This window comes from Myotis myotis, unplaced genomic scaffold (genome assembly GCF_014108235.1).
Source record: "Myotis myotis isolate mMyoMyo1 unplaced genomic scaffold, mMyoMyo1.p scaffold_m19_p_8, whole genome shotgun sequence".
Taxonomy (NCBI): Eukaryota; Metazoa; Chordata; class Mammalia; order Chiroptera; family Vespertilionidae; genus Myotis; species Myotis myotis.
In genome coordinates this window covers 1,413,293-1,431,330 of record NW_023416390.1, presented here as the reverse complement: position 1 = coordinate 1,431,330, position 18,038 = coordinate 1,413,293, and the positions used below count along the sequence as shown (strand labels likewise).

At 49.5% G+C, this 18,038-nt stretch overlaps 1 protein-coding gene across 1 annotated transcript in view; it reads left to right on the top strand.

Annotated features, from left to right (window-relative positions):
- CALCRL (calcitonin receptor like receptor) overlaps positions 1-18,038 on the top strand; it is a 73,423-nt gene that overhangs the window by 46,847 nt on the left and 8,538 nt on the right. The window contains exons 9-12 of the mRNA XM_036320082.1: positions 7,201-7,327; positions 10,477-10,630; positions 11,935-11,995; positions 12,076-12,142. Of these exons, the coding sequence (XP_036175975.1) occupies positions 7,201-7,327; positions 10,477-10,630; positions 11,935-11,995; positions 12,076-12,142 (409 nt within the window). The remainder of the gene's footprint in view (positions 1-7,200; positions 7,328-10,476; positions 10,631-11,934; positions 11,996-12,075; positions 12,143-18,038) is intronic.

Below are 18,038 nucleotides of genomic sequence, written 5' to 3'. Positions count from 1 at the left end.
GGGGAGCAGGGGCCGGGGAGGGGGACTCACGCCAATTCTCAGGATCAGAAGACCCCGGAGGTGAGGATCTCACGGAAGCCGGTGTGGAAGGATGGGGAGACGTCCCACAGGCAGACACTGCAGCGTGTAGACCGTGCGAGAGGCAGAGATTCTGTTCTCTGGTGCCCGGTTTCACGAGGGTTCTCAGTGGTTAACTGAGCTCTGCAGGTTCCTCCCAATCCGCACCCTCCCTGTGTGGCCTCGTCATTTTATTGGACTTTCATTGTCCTTTAAAAATGGAGAATTTGAACAAAAAGAAGCAAGGCTACCAATGAATGTTTCTTTCTTATTATCTGTTCTTGGGCTTTCGGTAAAACACGAGAAACCCTCTTCAAGTAGGACCCCATCGAGCATTCAATACATCTTTAGATGTGTGGACATTCTTCATTACAGGAGAGAGGTGAAGGCACAGGCCAAACAGAACACCTCTCACCTGTCACCTGCTGCATAGCAGGCAACAATTCTGTTGTTTCCTAAGCCTCAATTTCACACCTTTCAAATGCAGACACTGTTCGTATCTGCATCCTAGATGTGGTAGAAAGACTGAGACACACATGCAGCGTGAAGCCAAGTGTCCAGTTTGGAAAACATAGTCTAGGACTGGCATAGTTATCATTCCTTCTTGTTCATTCCTTAAAAGGTTTCTAGATAAATATTTAGCCCTGACAGGCATAGCATACCACTAGGCTCTTTGAAAAAGAGCACGTTGCTAGTTGCATAGGTGCCACATTGACAAAGAAGTTGTTATAATGTTCATATAGAAAAATCCTGTATAATAAAAGCCCAGCGACCGTAATGACCGGAACGACTGCTCGACCGGTCTCTGTGAGGTGCATGGACACCTCTCAGTCCTCCCCCTCCCCCCGGCCTGCAGGCTCCAATCACAGCATGGCGAACGGGGAACCACGGGGAACCGCATGGGTGGTGGCGGGGCGGGACTGGGGACTGGCGAGCGGGCAGAAGATGGCCCTGATCGCAGGCTAGGTCTAGGGACCCCACTCTCTCACTATTTCAAGCGCTGGGCCTCTAGTGGTTAAATAATGAACAAAAAATGTTACAAACCAACTTAGTAGTATATTTATATCAGAAAGCAAGCTAGTCAAAAATAATAAAAACTATTTTTATGCCCACAAGATTCCATACAGCTTATTCAGTACTTGGATCATATTAAAGAATCACAGTCTTTGATGTTAAGGCACTTCTAATGGCTACTCCCCAGAGCTGTCTACTCAAACAGCACAAGCCACTCTCTACTACAAACAGCCGCCCACTAATGGGAAGTCATGCAAAGAAGGTCCCAACGTTAGCGTGGTAGGAGCAGGAGGGGCCTCTCCTTGGCTTCTGTGTGAGCCCCATGGTTGTTAGCACAGGACTTTGCACATAGCCGGCAATACGTTTTAATGAGTTTTTAATAAGTCTTTCCATAAATCTTAATCAATTTTTGAGAAATGAAGACATGAATGGGCTTGGAAGCTTATTTGTACGACTGACTTTCCCATGACCTCTCGTGACCTTGGCCAAGTCCCTTGCGTCTGTCCGGTCGGTCTGTCTCCACCAGCACCAGGACTCCCTAAAACCCTCATCTGCGGGAGCATCTGTGCGGCACAACGTGAGAGGCTGCGTCTGGATTAAAGGGAGGCCGCGGCCACCTAGGAAAGGCCAGCTTGGGTGGCTCATGAAGCATGTTCATATGTCAAGAGCAATAAAAAATTTAGTTTTCTTCCAACTAATTCCTAGAGGAGCTGGTGGTTCACATAAAATCGCTGTGTGTGAAACAGAAAACCTGTCACCAGCTCCTTTCTGCTCCTACCCCAGCTCTCCATCCTGTGCCGCTCTGGCCTCGCCTTCGGTCCAGGTAACACTTTTTTCCCCATTTGTTAATGAGGGTCATTGATCCATCCTAATCAAAACCAGGAGCCACACACAGAGTTGGTTGAGGATACGGCTTATGTTTCCTTTAGAGAAAGGAACGCACACTCCTCATCCACGCTTTAAATTAGAAACAGAACATGAAACACTCGTTCCCAGATAGACTTCAGTTTGATATTACAGCCCATTAAAGGAAGAGGCGGCGCAGAGATGGAACGAAGGGAGGGGACCAGAGAGACAGACCTCCGGGGCTTGCCAAGTCCTGAGAGACAGTGACTCCAGCGCATAACGATCCTTGGAGAAACAAAACAGAACCCTTTGGATGAAAAAAGAAAACAAATAAACTTTACCGGAATTAGCTATAAATTATTCTTTAATCGCTGTTTAAAATCTGAGCATGGCCCATCTTGCTCTCTTTCAACGGGCTCTGTCTCCCCGCACAGGCGAGGGCGTGCGCAACATCTGACCTGTGTGAGGAGAGCGGTTCTGTTACTCACCATCTTCATTCTGCTGGCATTTCAGGCTCGGATGCCAAACAATTCAAAAGCCAAGTTGCATATTTACAACGATATCGACAATGATATCGTTTCTGGCTGGTCGAGAAAAGTTCCTAAATGAAACTCAGCACACACACACACACAAAAAAAAAAGCTGCATCCGATTAGGAGGCCCAAGTTTTCTTAACATAATAAAATACCCCTTCGATGCTTATCTATTTTTTTTCAGGACAAGTGATCCAAACTCTCCCCTTTTTTCTTAGATCTTATCTGAATATAGTCCATCAATATTGTGAACTTTGTTCTCATTTCCAGTGTCTTCATTTAGCTCTTGAATTAGAACAATTACAGTTTTCTTCTTTAAGGTAGAATTTTTCTCCTGAAACTGTTCATGATTCAATCTCTAAATCCATTTTAAGGAAAGCTGACTATTTAAAGAAATTCTGCATTGAAACCTAGAAAACAATCTTACTCTATAGATTATGCCATGATGGCCCTGTTTTGGCAAATCAGAACTTTGACAAGTTTGGTGTTTTTTTTTTTAATCTGGCAAATTGGCCGCGTCAGAGGTTTGAGAGGCTGAGTTCAGAAGTAGTCTCTGTGGCCCCTGAGTGACACTCTCAGGCCTGCGCAGACCAGCCCTGCGCCCTCAGCTCTCATGGTACCTTTCATTCCTGTAAAGTGTGGTGTGCCCGGGGTGCTGAGAGAGTTCCCGTTCTGTTGCATGGTTTCCTCCAGCTTAACACTGGATATTACTTAACTAACCATATTTTTCCATGTATTATTTTATCAGATTACACTTATTAGGTCTTTTTCCAAATTTATGAATGTTAATCAATGTGGTGAAAATCCATCTCCTTCTCACGGGGCCGGTGAGGGCTGGAACATTCCTACTCGTAGCGCAAGTCTCAGTTGGAAAGCTCTGTAAATGCGCCCGCGGTCATCACGTAAGGAAAGCGCAGCCTTTCCACATTAGAGCATCAGATCCGAGCCAGGGCAGAGCAGTGCAGGAAGTCATGGTCGCTCCGGCCGCTGCGGCTCAGCTGGCTGGGCATCGTCCCAGGCGCCCAAAGGCTGCTGGTTCGATTCCAGGTCCCGGCACAGGCCCAGGTTGCGGGCTGGATCCCCGGTTGAGGGTGTGCGGGAGGCACCTGATGGATGCTCCCTCTCATGTCCGTCTTTCTCTTTCTCTTTCCCTTTCCCTTCCTCTCTCACTAAAAATCTATTGAAAAAGCAAAGAAGTAATGGATTTACACCAACAAGACCCAGTTCTGCCATAATGTAATTGCTATTATTGGTTAATGGCAAAGAGTCCCAGGAATGGAAATATAAAGCAAATGAATTAAGAAATTTGGACTCATTTTAAACAGTAAATTTGTTATTAAAAGCTGTAACGTTATTAAAGATCATATATTTCTGTTGATAGAAGTATATTTTATCTATTTTGCTTGAGCAGTTGAAACATAAATGCCACTTAAGCATAACTACATTTTCCTGGGAATAAAATGATGAATCATTTAAGATACCTAAGGATCCATTGTTTCGTATAAAAACTAGGTACTCATTTAAATGGATTAAAACTTTGTCATTGGAAATACAAAACATAAATAATACAACTTTTTCTTTCTCCTCAAAGTTGTAATATATCTTGCAATCTGGTTTTCCACTCGTGTTTTATAACTAAATGGCAATTCGCGGTTTCATGGTCTGACTGAGAATGGGCGGTTTTGTGTCCCTGAGGTGGGCGTTGACGCCGTTTTACTGCTTATGGGGAAAGAAGACCAGAGAAGCCCATTGAAAGCAGACACACGGTAGCTATGTTAGAGAAGAATGCGTACTCACCACGTGCGGGATAGCACGCTGTGCCCGAGACACGACCTACCCCACTCACGGTGGCTATGTTAGGGAAGACCGCGCGCCCACCACGTGCGGGATAGCACTCTGTGCCCGAGACACGGCCTACCCCACTCACGGTAGCTATGTTAGAGAAGACTGCGTGCTCACCACGTGCGGGATAGCACGCTGTGCCCGAGACACGACCTACCCCACTCAACCTCCCGCCAGTCCTGGGAGCCCTATGCTACCTCCTTGTGACAGATGGGGAAACGGAGGCCTGGGGTTTGTAAGTAACTTGTGCAAGTCGTACTGTACGCCGGTGGCACAGTCCAGGCTCCCTCTCAGCCAGCTTTCAAAGCCCTCTGATCCACATGCGCCGACTCAGGCACCTGCTTCTAATTGCCCCACAAGACGACCGAATGCACAGCATCACATACATCACATACATCACACATGACGTGTAATGGCTTTGTCGACACATTTACACCAACTGCCTCTGGAACTCCGCGTGTCGAACGTGCATATTGAAATAATTTCTAAAATAATTATGTGGAGAGAACATGAGATGAACACAATACAGACCCACCAACTACATTTTTTATTCTGTAGGTTCCACGGAGATAGAAAGGGAGATTGTAACCTTTAGACACAGGAGAGCGGGTTTGTGGTAAAATATTCTCTAAGCCTATAAAACCATTTTTCAAAAAATATTTTGAGTAGAAGAAGCACATTTAAAAATTCAGAGTAGGTGAAATTGGCTGTAGGTTAACATGGGAAAGATCTGGAATGCTTTGAGGGTTTCATTAGAACAAGCCAGTGTGTATTCCACACACATGTTTGGTTTGCTTTACAAGTATATTTTATTGGTACGAATGTTCTTACATGTGGTAATGAGTGTGCTGAGAAGACAACAATATGCGTTTCTGGAAAGATGGGAGGCGTTCTACCACCAGGCATTGGTGGGAAGCACACGTCAGAGGGTGTCTGTCTGCATGGAAGTCACACAGAACCCGGAGGGAGAGAGGGCAAAGTCACACAGAACCCGGAGGGAGAGATGGCAGAAGCCACGGCCACAGCCAAGGCCACAGCCACACCCACACCCACAGCCACAGCCACAGCCACAGCCACAGCCACAGCCACAGGCCCCCCATGTGCTGGGCGCCCTCACACCATGAGGGTAATGGCTTGGCAGTGGTCCAGCTCATTATAAACACAGTGTTTGTAGAGGAGTTTATAGAGGGCGAATCATTTAGGTTAACTGTATTATTGGGATAATTTTGTGTTAAAAAACACACAGAATGCCCTGATTTCATGAGCGCTCTTAAGCATCCGCTTGGTTTGGGCATTAAATAACTCATGAAGACAGGCTTTTCGTCCATGGTTTTAAAGTGTGGCTGTCGCATGGCCTTGTTTGTGTCGGGGAAATTCCCTTTTTTTAACCGAGGAGGGGGACAGCCTCTCTGGGGACTGTGCGCACAGAGACCACCGCTTCGGAGGAGAGGAGGCGGCCGCAGCTTTTTTTAAAAAAAATTCTTTATTGTAGAAAATATTACATATTTCTGCTTTTCCCCATTGACTTCTCCTGGGTCGCCCCTCCTCCCCCCGCACCTGCCCTGCCCCACAGCAGCTCCTTTCTAAGCCCTCCCTGCTGAGCCACAGGGAGGGGGAGCGCAGCCAGCAGAAGGGAAGGAGCCTGAGAGTCATAGAAACAGAGGCTCAGAGAGGTGCCTTCCAGCGACCATGGGCAGGACCTCACTTTCCCACCCTCCGCCTCCTCCCATGGGGACTGTAGCACCAGCACCTGCGCTGTAAATGCTGTTCGCCTTCCAGCCTCTAGCGACCCCTGTGAAAGGGTCGCGACCCACAGGTTGAGAACCGCTGTTTTGTTTTAAAACTTTACCCACAATCAGCCTTCACATAAGAGCTTCAGATTGGAGGTACTGGTCGGCCTCTGAGGGAGGCACACGGTCAGTCACGTATGGGCGTCTCGTCGAGTGGACGTGAACGCAACCTGCCATTAAGGACAACTTTTCCTGAAACCCATTTCCATAGGAATCCCATCGAGCCAGACCTTTTATTCTATTTTACACGTGAGGCCTCCAGTAAAGGTGGTAAAATCCTAATGTCTTAACTATGATTGGACCAATGAGAGAAATTCAGGAAAGCTGAACAGACTTCATCAGTTGCTAAGTCTGTATTTTTGTCAATTCACTGTTCTCAATGCAATGCTAGCTGTGTCATGCTTGGCCTGCGTACTCACCCCCCCACCAGCATCACACAGAGGGGGTACAGAACAACCTCCTGGACTACCCCAGGGGGTTAAAAAGACCCTGATCTGTATGGGAAGCTGACAAATCCAAAATTTTCAAAATTAATTAGCTGCACTTCTTTTCTTTTTTTTTTCTTCTTTTTTAAATTGATTTCAGAAAGAAGGGGGAAGAAGAGAGATGGAAACTTCAATGATGAAAGAGAGTCATGGATCGGCTGCCTCCTGCACGCCCCACACTGGGGATCCAGCCCGCAACCCGGGCCTGTGCCCTGACCTGGAATCGAACCCTGACCTCCTGGTTCATGGGTTGATGCTCAACCACTGAGCCACGCCGGCTGGGCTAATTAGCTGCACTTTTTATCAATTTCACTGAGAATCTCAGTTTCTGAATTAAAATACTAATCATCCTGAGAGGTTAACAAAAGTTTACGTAGCGGCCTGGTTTAGACTCAGTTCCGGTCCCTCTGTCTGTCTCCTGCTCCTAAAGCAACGTGTCGGTCTCTGTGTTTTAAGACTTCAGGCTCCCCCTCGTTAAGATTTCATCATCAGTGAATCTTGGGAGGGAAACCATTCTTCCATGTTTGGAGCAGCTGTTATGTATGACGAATGTGTCTTATTTGAGTGATTATTCATGAAAAAGGTGGGAGCATTGTATGATGTCATCACACTTTGTTTTCTCTTGCCTTTTAGGAGCCTAAGTTGCCAAAGGATTACTTTGCACAAAAACCTGTTCTTCTCCTTCATTTGTAACTCTGTCATCACGATCATTCATCTCACGGCCGTGGCCAACAACCAGGCCTTAGTGGCCACGGATCCTGTAAGTAAAGCCAGTGTGACCTCGGGTTCGAAGGGCTGGTGGGGAAGCTGTTCCAGAGCGGGGAGGTCCTGCTACATGTGCTGGGCGTGTAATTAGGTGCTCGTGTGTGTAATGTATTGTAAGGTCTGACATACAGAGAACATATAGAGAGCATATAAAGAGGTAAATGCAGGGGGTCCCAAAAAATGTGTATATACTTTAACAGCGGAGAGCTCCATTTGGAAAATGAAATGTATTTTAATAAACACTGCCTTTAGTTATTCAAAATGTGTGTATACACTTTTGGGGACACCCTATATCTCAGTATTCCTCAAGTTAAAATGATCCAGTATTAAAAGGAAGAATACTTTTTTTGCTTCCATTATTTATAAATGTTACACATACCTTCTCCTCAACTTATGGCTAGAGTCCTGCTACTGGTAGGACGTAAGCGTTTATGACTATGTAGCCTTTGCTCAAAAGAATTAAAACATCAATCAACTCACTGTGTCATTAGGGGGAAAAAAACAGTGCTTGAAAATGGAACATTTAAATTATATTTTTGGTATCCAGCTGACTTTAAAAGTTAACAAAAACAGAGAAAAATAAATTCTACATCCCCTGTATAATGTTAAACTTTATCATCACAAAATTTCTGAAGGGCTCTTCCAAGTCCCCACATGTCAGCAAACATTTATGAGACGTTTCCTTGCAATTCCTTTGGAGGCGAGTTTGTAGGGCGGCTACCGAGAGATACACAACGGTAAGCGCAGAGGCAGTCCAACATAAAGCCATGTGTTTACACCGTAAGCGGAAACTTACATTTTTTGTAAGCTGTATGTCTAGGTAAGCCACATTTAAATTAAAATATCTGCATAAATAAAAAGCATTCACGTTTTTTAAATCCTATTTTTCACCACATTTACAAATATCTCTGCTACAGCTCGATATGGAGTTCTGGAGGGTGTGTATATCTGCATTTGGCAAGTGGGGTTTTTAGGGATTAAGTTATCTAGTTACTGAAGGCGGGGGAGGGAGGAATTTGTACTCAGTGGGTCAATCCACACTGCTCGGTGTATTTTCAGGGAAATTTCCAAAACCCTCAAGCCCCTGCATTGCTTGCCCGCGTGCATCGGGGGGCTTAGTCCTGCATATGTTCCCTCTAGAGCCAGGGGGTGAGGAGACAGGAAGTGCACGGCGATTAGCCCCTGACTCCCAGCCAGCGTTCTGCCCCCTCCGAGTGGGTTTCTCTGAGCTCGGAGCTCGGAGTCCCGTCCCAGCTGCGCAGCGAGGGATTCAGACCAACGTCCTGTGCAAGGACTTCTGCTTCACACGCAGACTGCAAACTGCATGGACGTGTGTGAACATATAACATTTTTTGTCTGTTGTTTTTTTTTGTTTGTTTGTTTTTTAAATATATATTTTATTGATTTTTTACAGAGAGGAAGGGAGAGAGAGAGAGAGAGAGTCAGAAACATCGATGAGAGAGAAACATCGATCAGCTGCCTCCTGCACATCTCCTACTGGGGATGTGCCCGCAACCCAGGTACATGCCCTTGGCCGGAATCGAACCTGGGACCTTTCAGTCCGCAGGCCGACGCTCCATCCACTGAGCCAAACCGGTTTTGGCTGTTGTTGTTTTTTTCACCAATGCTCAGCTATTTTCCTGAAGCACGCTTTAAGCTGTTTTTATTGTAACAGTTTATGGATTAATTTGGTTAATGAACTTAGGAATTAAAAACTCGGTTAGGAATATCTGAGAACTACTGGTATATGGATAAGAATTGGAAGCGGAAGGCTACCTTTTCTGTGTAGCCGAGTGGAACAACTCATTCTTACCTTTGAGCGAACTTGGCTAATATGGTGTTACGTTTGACATCAAGGGATGTTATTTAAAATTTAGTGTCATGCAACCTGAAAATATGTTGAATGAAAGAGTAGCTTTTATAAATGTCCTGAGGCAGAAGGCACTGTGTATAGTCATGGAAACAAAATTGGAATTGTAGGACTTGTCTTCAGAGTGTGTCTTTGATTGAGTTTGTGTGAATATCAGGAAATCATTTAACTTTTTTAGTGCAGTTTTAATCTATGGGATATGTGATTAATAATAATCTATGCCTCAGAATCACTTTAAAGATTAAATAAAATAATATATGAAAACATGTTTAGCTAAATCACATGCAAATGTTATTATTACTATTCTGTGAGAACCCAATATTTATTTTCCAGTGTATTTCATTTCTGACTTTATTTTAGTGAAAAAAATATTTATTTCAAGAATGGGGACCATTGCCACTAAATATCTATTGAGTTCCAGATTGGAAGTTGGAGCTGATGGGAGTAACTGGCCCTGTGTTTCTGGGAGAGCTTTCCATTCATCTCCCTGGTTACGAGAGTCCTGTATCTGCTACTGCTCCGTGTTTTCTTCACCCTCTACCTGACCCTCCTCTTCCTGCCTCTTTAAGAGCCGAGAACATGGAGACCCCGAGATAGAGGCAGGAAAGCCCTTTCCTTCTTTTCCGACACGAAGCCCTCGGGCCCCATGTTTGGAAAGATAGCGTCTAGGCTCCGTAGCCCCTGCTCGATGATCGTCTGCACTGCTCGCACGTAATGTGCAGGACTCCGAGTGTTTGGCACTTCTCATGAATTGCTTTTATAATTATTAGGGTTTTTTTCCCGACAGACTACCACAATCCAGGAGGTCATAGACATAATTAAGACAAAAACAGGTGTGAAGTCCTTCGCGTGTGAAACTTTTACACTTAAAATGACATAATAACTAAAACACATTGGAACGCATACGCATATATGCATAACCCATGGACACAGACAATAGGGTGATGAGGCCTGGGGTGGAGGTTGGGAGAGTTCAATGGGGGAAAAGGGGACATTGTAATCCTTTCAACAATAAAGATTTAAAAAGAAGCAATAAAACACACCGGGAAGTGCACCTCTCCGTGCAGCTCACCATTGCACCAGGTAGGGTCAAGGCTAAGACTCCAGAGGCGCCGTTCGATGAGCATGAAGGCGGCATTGTGCAAACCTGGATGATTTGCGTGTGCGGTTTGGGTAGAGAAGGGCGTCCCGTGTTTCTGTATGACCGAGCTCTGCGGGACTTGCCCTGTGAACTCACAACCACCTGCACTGCTGCTGTCCCCCTCACCCCCCAGGTGGGCTGCAAGGTGTCCCAGTTCCTGCACCTCTACCTGATGGGCTGCAACTACTTCTGGATGCTCTGCGAAGGCGTGTACCTGCACACGCTCATCGTCGTGGCCGTGTTCGCCGAGAAGCAGCGCCTCCTGTGGTACCACGTCCTGGGCTGGGGTGAGACCCGCAGCTGCCCACTCGCCTGCCTCATGCGTCCCGTAGAGCAAGTGTGTCAAAGTCACAGCCCGCGGGCCAAGGGCCTCGTTTATTTGGCTCGTGTCGGCCTTTGAGTTTGCCATGCTTGCTTTAGAGGGTGTAGCTCCTTTGTCAGCTGAACATACTCATTATGCATCGTTTTAAGTACGTCCAGGTGACTGCCCTGTGCTGAGGGCGGTGAAGTCAGATATTTGAATAAAACAGCGCCGGCTCACTGTGTGCGGAGGCCCCAGACAACTGCAAAGGCACAGCTTTTCTTCCCATTTAATATTCCAGTGTGGACCTTGGCTAACCGCACGGGCACTAAAGCAATAGAATTAGGGCAATGAATTGGGATCCAGTGTTTGTACTTCTCTGAGTCTCCTCTCTCCTCATGTGCAAAATAAGAACACTGGGCTTAGCTAGCTTTGACCTTCCATTTTTAAAACGTTTACTTAAAAAACAACAACATTGCCATTTTATCTGAGTATGGGGATCAGTTCTTGAATACGAGCGTGCAAAATGTCTTTTTTCCCACACAATCCCCTGACACGGTGTCATTCACAAAGCAGACAGTGATACGCTTCTAGCATTTAAAAAGAATAACAGGAATGATGTGAAATACGAAATGCTGAAAATAAATTCAATAGGACTAGTTTCCAGAAACATAACTGAAATGGCACGTTATCTCTCTACCTACCTTCCTACCTTCCTACCTGTCTATCTGCTTCTCTATTCATCTCCCTACGCACCCAGTCAGACAATAGACGGACGGATGCAGCTGTGTAGGCGCACACGCGGCTTTGGCGCATGCGGGTCACCCTTTTAAAACGTCTCTTTGAAGATCTGATCTAGGATGCCCACACCACGCCAACTCATGGAACATGCAGCCTCTCCTTCCTCTTCCTCTTTTCTCTGTGCAGTTAGTCAATCAGTCCCCGCTGTCCCCACACACGAAACCCTGCCCATGACCGGCCACTCCCTTCCCACGGAAAACGCAGGGCTGCGGGCCTGCCCTCTGGCCTGGGCGTGGGCAGCAGCGCGTTCGGGCGCTAGGCTTGGGTCCGTGGACCCAAATGGCACATGTTGGAAAGTAACTCACCCTCCACCTGGGAACCGGAAGTAGCTGACAGTTAGCACGCTTACTGCCTGAGCACAGACGTCACGTTTACCCCTAAACGTGCGGCGTGATGTGCGGGAGAGCCCCCTGGGGCCCGCAGGCCGTGCCACATGGAGGCGCCCCCTCGGCCAGGTTGCCTATCCTCCTGTGTCTTTGTCGCCAACAGGGTTCCCGCTGATCCCCGCCTGCACGCACGCCGTGGGCAGGAGCCTGTACTACAACGACAAGTAAGGCATTGCCCCTTCCTGGCTTCTCTGGGGACTAAGCGAAGCAAAACCTTCACCCCTCCCTCTCTGTCCGCCCGCAGGTGCTGGATCAGCTCCGACACGCACCTGCTCTACATCATCCACGGCCCCATCTGCGCCGCCCTGCTGGTGGGTAGCGGCTCCCCTGCTCTCACGCGTGTCTGTGTCCGGGCTGTAGCCTCGCAGCGGGGGGCGGGGGCGGGACACAGCACCTGCAGGTCCCAGGCACCGACCCCACGCGGGGCCAGTGGGCGCCTGGAAGGGCTGCTGCTGCGTTAGCGGTGGCAGGCGGGGAAGGAGCGCCTTCTTGGGGGGGAGGCCCGGGGGACCCAGTGGGAAGCCCTTATCACAGCGAGAAGGCAGGGGCTGCTCGGGGGCTGGGTGGGAGGCGCGCTGGGAGGAGCTGGGCCATGGGCAGAGGGGCGACCACAGCCGGGCCCAGCCACAGCCTGGGGGGAGGAGAAGGAGAGAGATGCTCAGTTTCCCCTCCCCGCTCTGATCCCCTGCCCCCCCCCCCCCCCCGCTGGCAGTGCAGCACATGGCAGAGGGTAGACCTGGGGGGGTGGCCAGGCCTCCGGAGCCGCGCGCCCCGGGCTCAGGGCCCGCAGACAGGGACAGAGGCTGGGCCCCGGGCGGATGGAGGCAGGAAAGAGCCCGGGGAAGAGAAGACGCTGATCAGCAGGGAAATCTCAGAGGCAGGGGTTTTCCCTTGTCTTGCTCCGTGCACATACGAGGGACACGTGTGACGTGCCGTGTTAAGCGGCAGCCTGAGATGGCCTCGCCGTGCGCTCTTTGTCCTGAAAGAGCCAAGGGGACCTCGGCGGGTCCGCTTGTCTCCTCCCTGCGGCTCTGTGTGCGCAGCCGTGGTCGGGGGGAGAGAAGGACCCCCACAGGCTGGGTCAGGGGGGAAGGACCCCCACAGGCTGGGTCAGGGGGAAGGACCCCCCACAGGCTGGGTCAGGGGGAAGAACCCTCACAGGCTGGGTCAGGGGGAGAGAAGGACCCCCACAGGCTGGGTCAGGGGGAGAGAAGGACCCTCACAGGCTGGGTCAGGGGGAGAGAAGGACCCCCACAGGCTGGGTCAGGGGGGAAGGACCCCCACAGGCTGGGTCAGGGGGAGAGAAGGACCCCCACAGGCTGGGTCAGGGGGAGAGAAGGACCCTCACAGGCTGGGTCAGGGGGGAAGGACCCTCACAGGCTGGGTCAGGGGGAAGGACCCCCACAGGCTGGGTCAGGGGGAAGGACCCCCACAGGCTGGGTCAGGGGGAGAGAAGGACCCCCACAGGCTGGGTCAGGGGGAGAGAAGGACCCTCACAGGCTGGGTCAGGGGGAGAGAAGGACCCCCACAGGCTGGGTCAGGGGGGAAGGACCCCCACAGGCTGGGTCAGGGGGAGAGAAGGACCCTCACAGGCTGGGTCAGGGGGAGAGAAGGACCCTCACAGGCTGGGTCAGGGGGGAAGGACCCCCACAGGCTGGGTCAGGGGGAGAGAAGGACCCTCACAGGCTGGGTCAGGGGGAGAGAAGGACCCTCACAGGCTGGGTCAGGGGGAAGGACCCCCACAGGCTGGGTCAGGGGGGAAGGACCCCCACAGGCTGGGTCGGGTTAAATGAGAGGCGTTGCAGCGAGCGAGGACCAGGGCGCCGGGAACCTCACAGAAGCTCACAGACGCTTAGGAAGCTCCTGGACCGAATGTCTGCCTGAGGCTGTGACTGTGGGGAGCGCGCAGGGGGCCGCACGCAGGGCTGACACGGGCGCTCCCAGCCGCAGGGGTGGGGGCCCGGGGACCGCCCGTGCCAGGCCCTGAGATTCAGGGCGGACGGGAGGCTGGGGAGCAGGGGAGCCCCTCGCAGGCCCAGCGGCAGGTCAGCCGCCAGTCACGGCCCCGGGGAGGCCGGCTGCACCCCAGAGGGAGGCGCGGGGGGCCGTCCAGGACCAGCCAATCTGCTCGGTGAAAAGGGAGAGAGCCCGCACCCTTTGCATGAAACGTTGCTCCTCTTCTGGGCCGAGGAGCAGCTGGGAGCCTGTCTCTCTACCGGACCGGTCTCTCTGTTCCTTTAGGCTCCGCGCCCGCACATGCCCAGGTCAAGTCCCAGGTCTAGGGAGGGGCTCTCACTATTGTCCACATGGTCACGTGTCTTTACACAGCGTTTTAAAGCTGCACTTATCGGAGTGGCTTGGTTAATAGAATCATACAGGTTTCAGGAGCACAGGTCTGTAATCCGCATCTGTACAGTGTCCCGTGCGCTTGCCACCCAAGCCGTGTCTCTGTCCATCACCATTTATGCCCCCTGCACCCCTTCTGCCTCCCTTACCCCCTTCCCCTCTGCTGAGGACCCTACGTTGTCTGTGTCTATGAGGTGTGTGTGTGTGCGCGCGTGTGCGTGTGTGTATGTGTGAGTGTGTGTGTATGTGTGAGTGTGTGTGTGAGTGTGTGAGTGAGTGTGCGCATGTGTATGTGTGAGTGTGTGTGAGTGTGTGTGTATGTGTGAGTGTGTGAGTGTGCGTGTGTGTATGTGTGTGTGTATGTGAGTGTGTGAGTGTGTGAGTGAGTGTGTGAGTGTGTGCATGTGTGTATGTGTGTGTGTGAGTGTGTTTGTGTATATGTGTGAGTGTGTGTGTGTGAGTGAGTGTGTGTGTGAGTGTGTGTGTATGTGTGTATGTGTGAGTGTGTGTGTGAGTGTGTGTGTGTGCATGTGTGTATGTGTGAGTGTGTGAGTGAGTGTGTGAGTGTGTGCATGTGTGTATGTGTGTGTGAGTGTGTGTGTGTTTGTGTATATGTGTGAGTGTGTGTGTGAGTGAGTGTGTGAGTGTGTTTGTGTATATGTGTGAGTGTGTGTGAGTGAGTGTGTGCGTGTGTGTGCATGTGTGTATGTGTGTGTGTGTGAGTGAGTGTGTGTGTATGTGTGAGTGTGTGTATGTGAGTGTGTGAGTGTGTGTGTGAGTGTGTGTGTATGTGTGTATGTGTGAGTGTGTGTGTGTTTGGTTTTTTATAAATAAGATTTCAACCACCACCAGCTTCCTTTCTGCCTCCCGCTGTCACATGGCCTCCGGAGCGGGTGGGGGTGGAGTGGCTCAGCATTTCTGAGACGCGCTAAGGAGGCTGCGGGAGATGCACTGAATTCGGGTCAGCGAGACACACTAAGGTCACTGGGGTGCACAGTTCAGTGATCGCCGGCTGTTCCGGGGCAGCAGTGGCTTCTAGGCACCCTCCTGCCACCCCCGGCTGAGTCACCCCACTTCCTGCCTTCCTGTCATGCCCCCAGGGGGGCAGGTGGCAGGCAAACACCCGTTGTGCCTGCAGATGAGTGGCCGTGATGAGTGATGGGTAGCAGGTCTCTCCTCTTCACCCGCGTTGCTCCGAGAGAGAGGAGAGTCGGGTACAGCTCACGAAAGGTGAAATTCTTGTTCTAGTTGTTATTTAGAATAAGCGGATGTGTTGGCAGGAAGTGAAGTGGGATGACTTTTAGTTTCTAGTTTCACACTTGAAACCAGACTTACCGCCCTGGAGAGGCATTTGCATTTAGCAGTGTCCTTGCGATGGGCATCCAAGTGGCAGCATTTCTGCTGGCCTGTCATTTCTGACCTCGCATAGGACGCTTCTGCAATTCTGCATCCATAAGCAGACGAGGGGCAGCATTCTCGTCTCTGTGGGCTGGTAGTCATGTCTACTTGGTCAGAACCTTAAAAACGGCCGTGAGTGCCGGGAAGGGCCTGGGGCCGGGGGGACAGCTGAGCCGTCACCCTCACAGCTGCTGGCGGCTCACCCGGGATTGTCATCAGCAGGAACAGTCCCGGGCCCGCAGCCGCTCGCTCCGCACGGACGCGTCTCCCTCAGGATGACAGGGAGCCGTATCTTCCGCAGCACGTGTCCCACTGGATTCGCTAAGGATAGGAGTGGGATATTTTTATGCCCTGTTATTTTCCTAACACATGCCTTCAGTCCGCCAATGTCTGTTACTTGTTCGCTGTTTTCTACAGGCAGTGAGGTGCCACCGTTACGTTTTGTATTAAGTGTGCAGATAGCGATTACACATGGGCATGCGATTGGAAAATGTCCGGGTTGTGAAAGACAAGCGCAGGTGCTGAATTCAGGGGAGGACACGGGACAGAGGAGAGCACACTAGCAGCACCAGAGCCCTGGGCTCCTCGAGTTCATGCCGTGGCCCCTGGAGGCGGGAGTGGGCACAGAGTTCATGCCGTGGCCCCTGGAGGCGGGAGTGGGCACAGAGTTCATGCCGTGTCCCCTGGAGGCGGGAGTGGGCACAGAGTTCATGCCGTGGCCCCTGGAGGCGGGAGTGGGCACAGAGTTCATGCCGTGGCCCCTGGAGGCGGGAGTGGGCACAGAGTTCATGCCGTGGCCCCTGGAGGCGGGAGTGGGCACAGAGTTCATGCCGTGGCCCCTGGAGGCGGGAGTGGGCAGAGAAAACATATTAAAGGGAAGATAGGACTTGGCTCAGAATAGGAGAGAGAGAAAGTGATACTCAGGGGGCGGGGGCATGTTTCAGCAGAACTGCCCATTTCCTGGGAAACTTAGCCACACTATATTTTTGAAGTTTTATGTCTCCCTTTCAACGAAAATGTTTTCTCTTGGGGAAAATTAGCGCACAATAAATATGTAATTACAGAAAGTGACTAACATAACAGAAAGCCCTGTGGATGCCATTTTTTTAAAAAAATCTCTAGGATGACGTAGATTGAATATCAACTAGTTTAAAAGTGGGATTCAGTCTAGTCTAAAGATAAAAAGGATTACAGTTCTATTTTGGAGGAGGTGTGAGGATTATCACAAAAATATAAAAATAAAAAAAGACAGAAAGGATCAACCAAGAAGATGAAAATGGCTGTTATGGTGCAATATATATTTGGAACGTACCTACTGATACACTGATACAGAAGAGACACATGAAAGCTAGAACTTGTTAAAAATAAGTCTTTCCATTGTTTGAGTTGAGACTATTTAAAAGCTTGAGTTTTTGAACCAAAATAAAACTTCAAAAAAAAAATTGCCTAAGAAAATGAACTGAGAAAAACACTCCACTATCCCTCAACGAAATGTGCTCCACAATAACTCTACCACCACTTTACTTCTCTCAAACTTACGTCCTTTACAGTCGACGTACTTGTTAAATTAATAAATCAACCTTCCGGAAATACAAATGTCCTATTCCCAGACACTGAAAATACTCTAACAGTTACAACGCCAAGACCCTTCACCCCGCTTCTCCCGCCAAATGTCCACATTGGAACCATGTGCATCTTGGAAACGATGAGAGATCTCTCTCTTTTGCTTACATTATAGTTCACTTCCTTCTCTTAGCATGTGATCAAACATCAAGTTCGAGCCCTTTATTCTCACTTTGCTGAGAGTTTTTATCAAAAGAGCGTTGGATTTTGGTGATCCCACTTCTAGGACTAGATCCCCAGAATTCAGAAACACCCATCAGAAAGAACATATGCACCCCTAGGTTCATAGCAGCGCAATTTACAATAGCTAAGATCTGGAAACAGCCCAAGTGCCCATCAGCAGATGAGTGGATTAGAAAACTGTGGTACATCTACACCATGGAGTACTATGCTGCTGTAAAAAAGAAAGAACCCTTACCATTTGCAACAGCATGGAGGGACCGGAGAGCATTATGCTAAGCAAAATAAGCCACTCGGAGAAAGATAAATATCACGTGATCTCACTCATTTATGGAATATCATGAACAACATAAACTAATGAATAAAAATAGAGCCAGAGACATAGAGACATCGATCAGACAGTCAAACCTCAGAGGGAAGGCAGGGGAGGGGAGGGTGGGAGAGAACAACCAAAGAACTCATGTGCGTGTGTGCATGGCCCATGGACACAGATGGAGGGTGGTGAGGGCTTGGGGGGGAAGGGAACTTATGTAATACTTTCAACAATAAAGATTTATTAAAAGTAAAACTTCAAGTTCCATTTTGAAGCTAAAGAGAACACATGTTCTAACGTATAAATCTGGGAGCTTGTGTGTGGCTATTTAAACACGAGGGAATTCC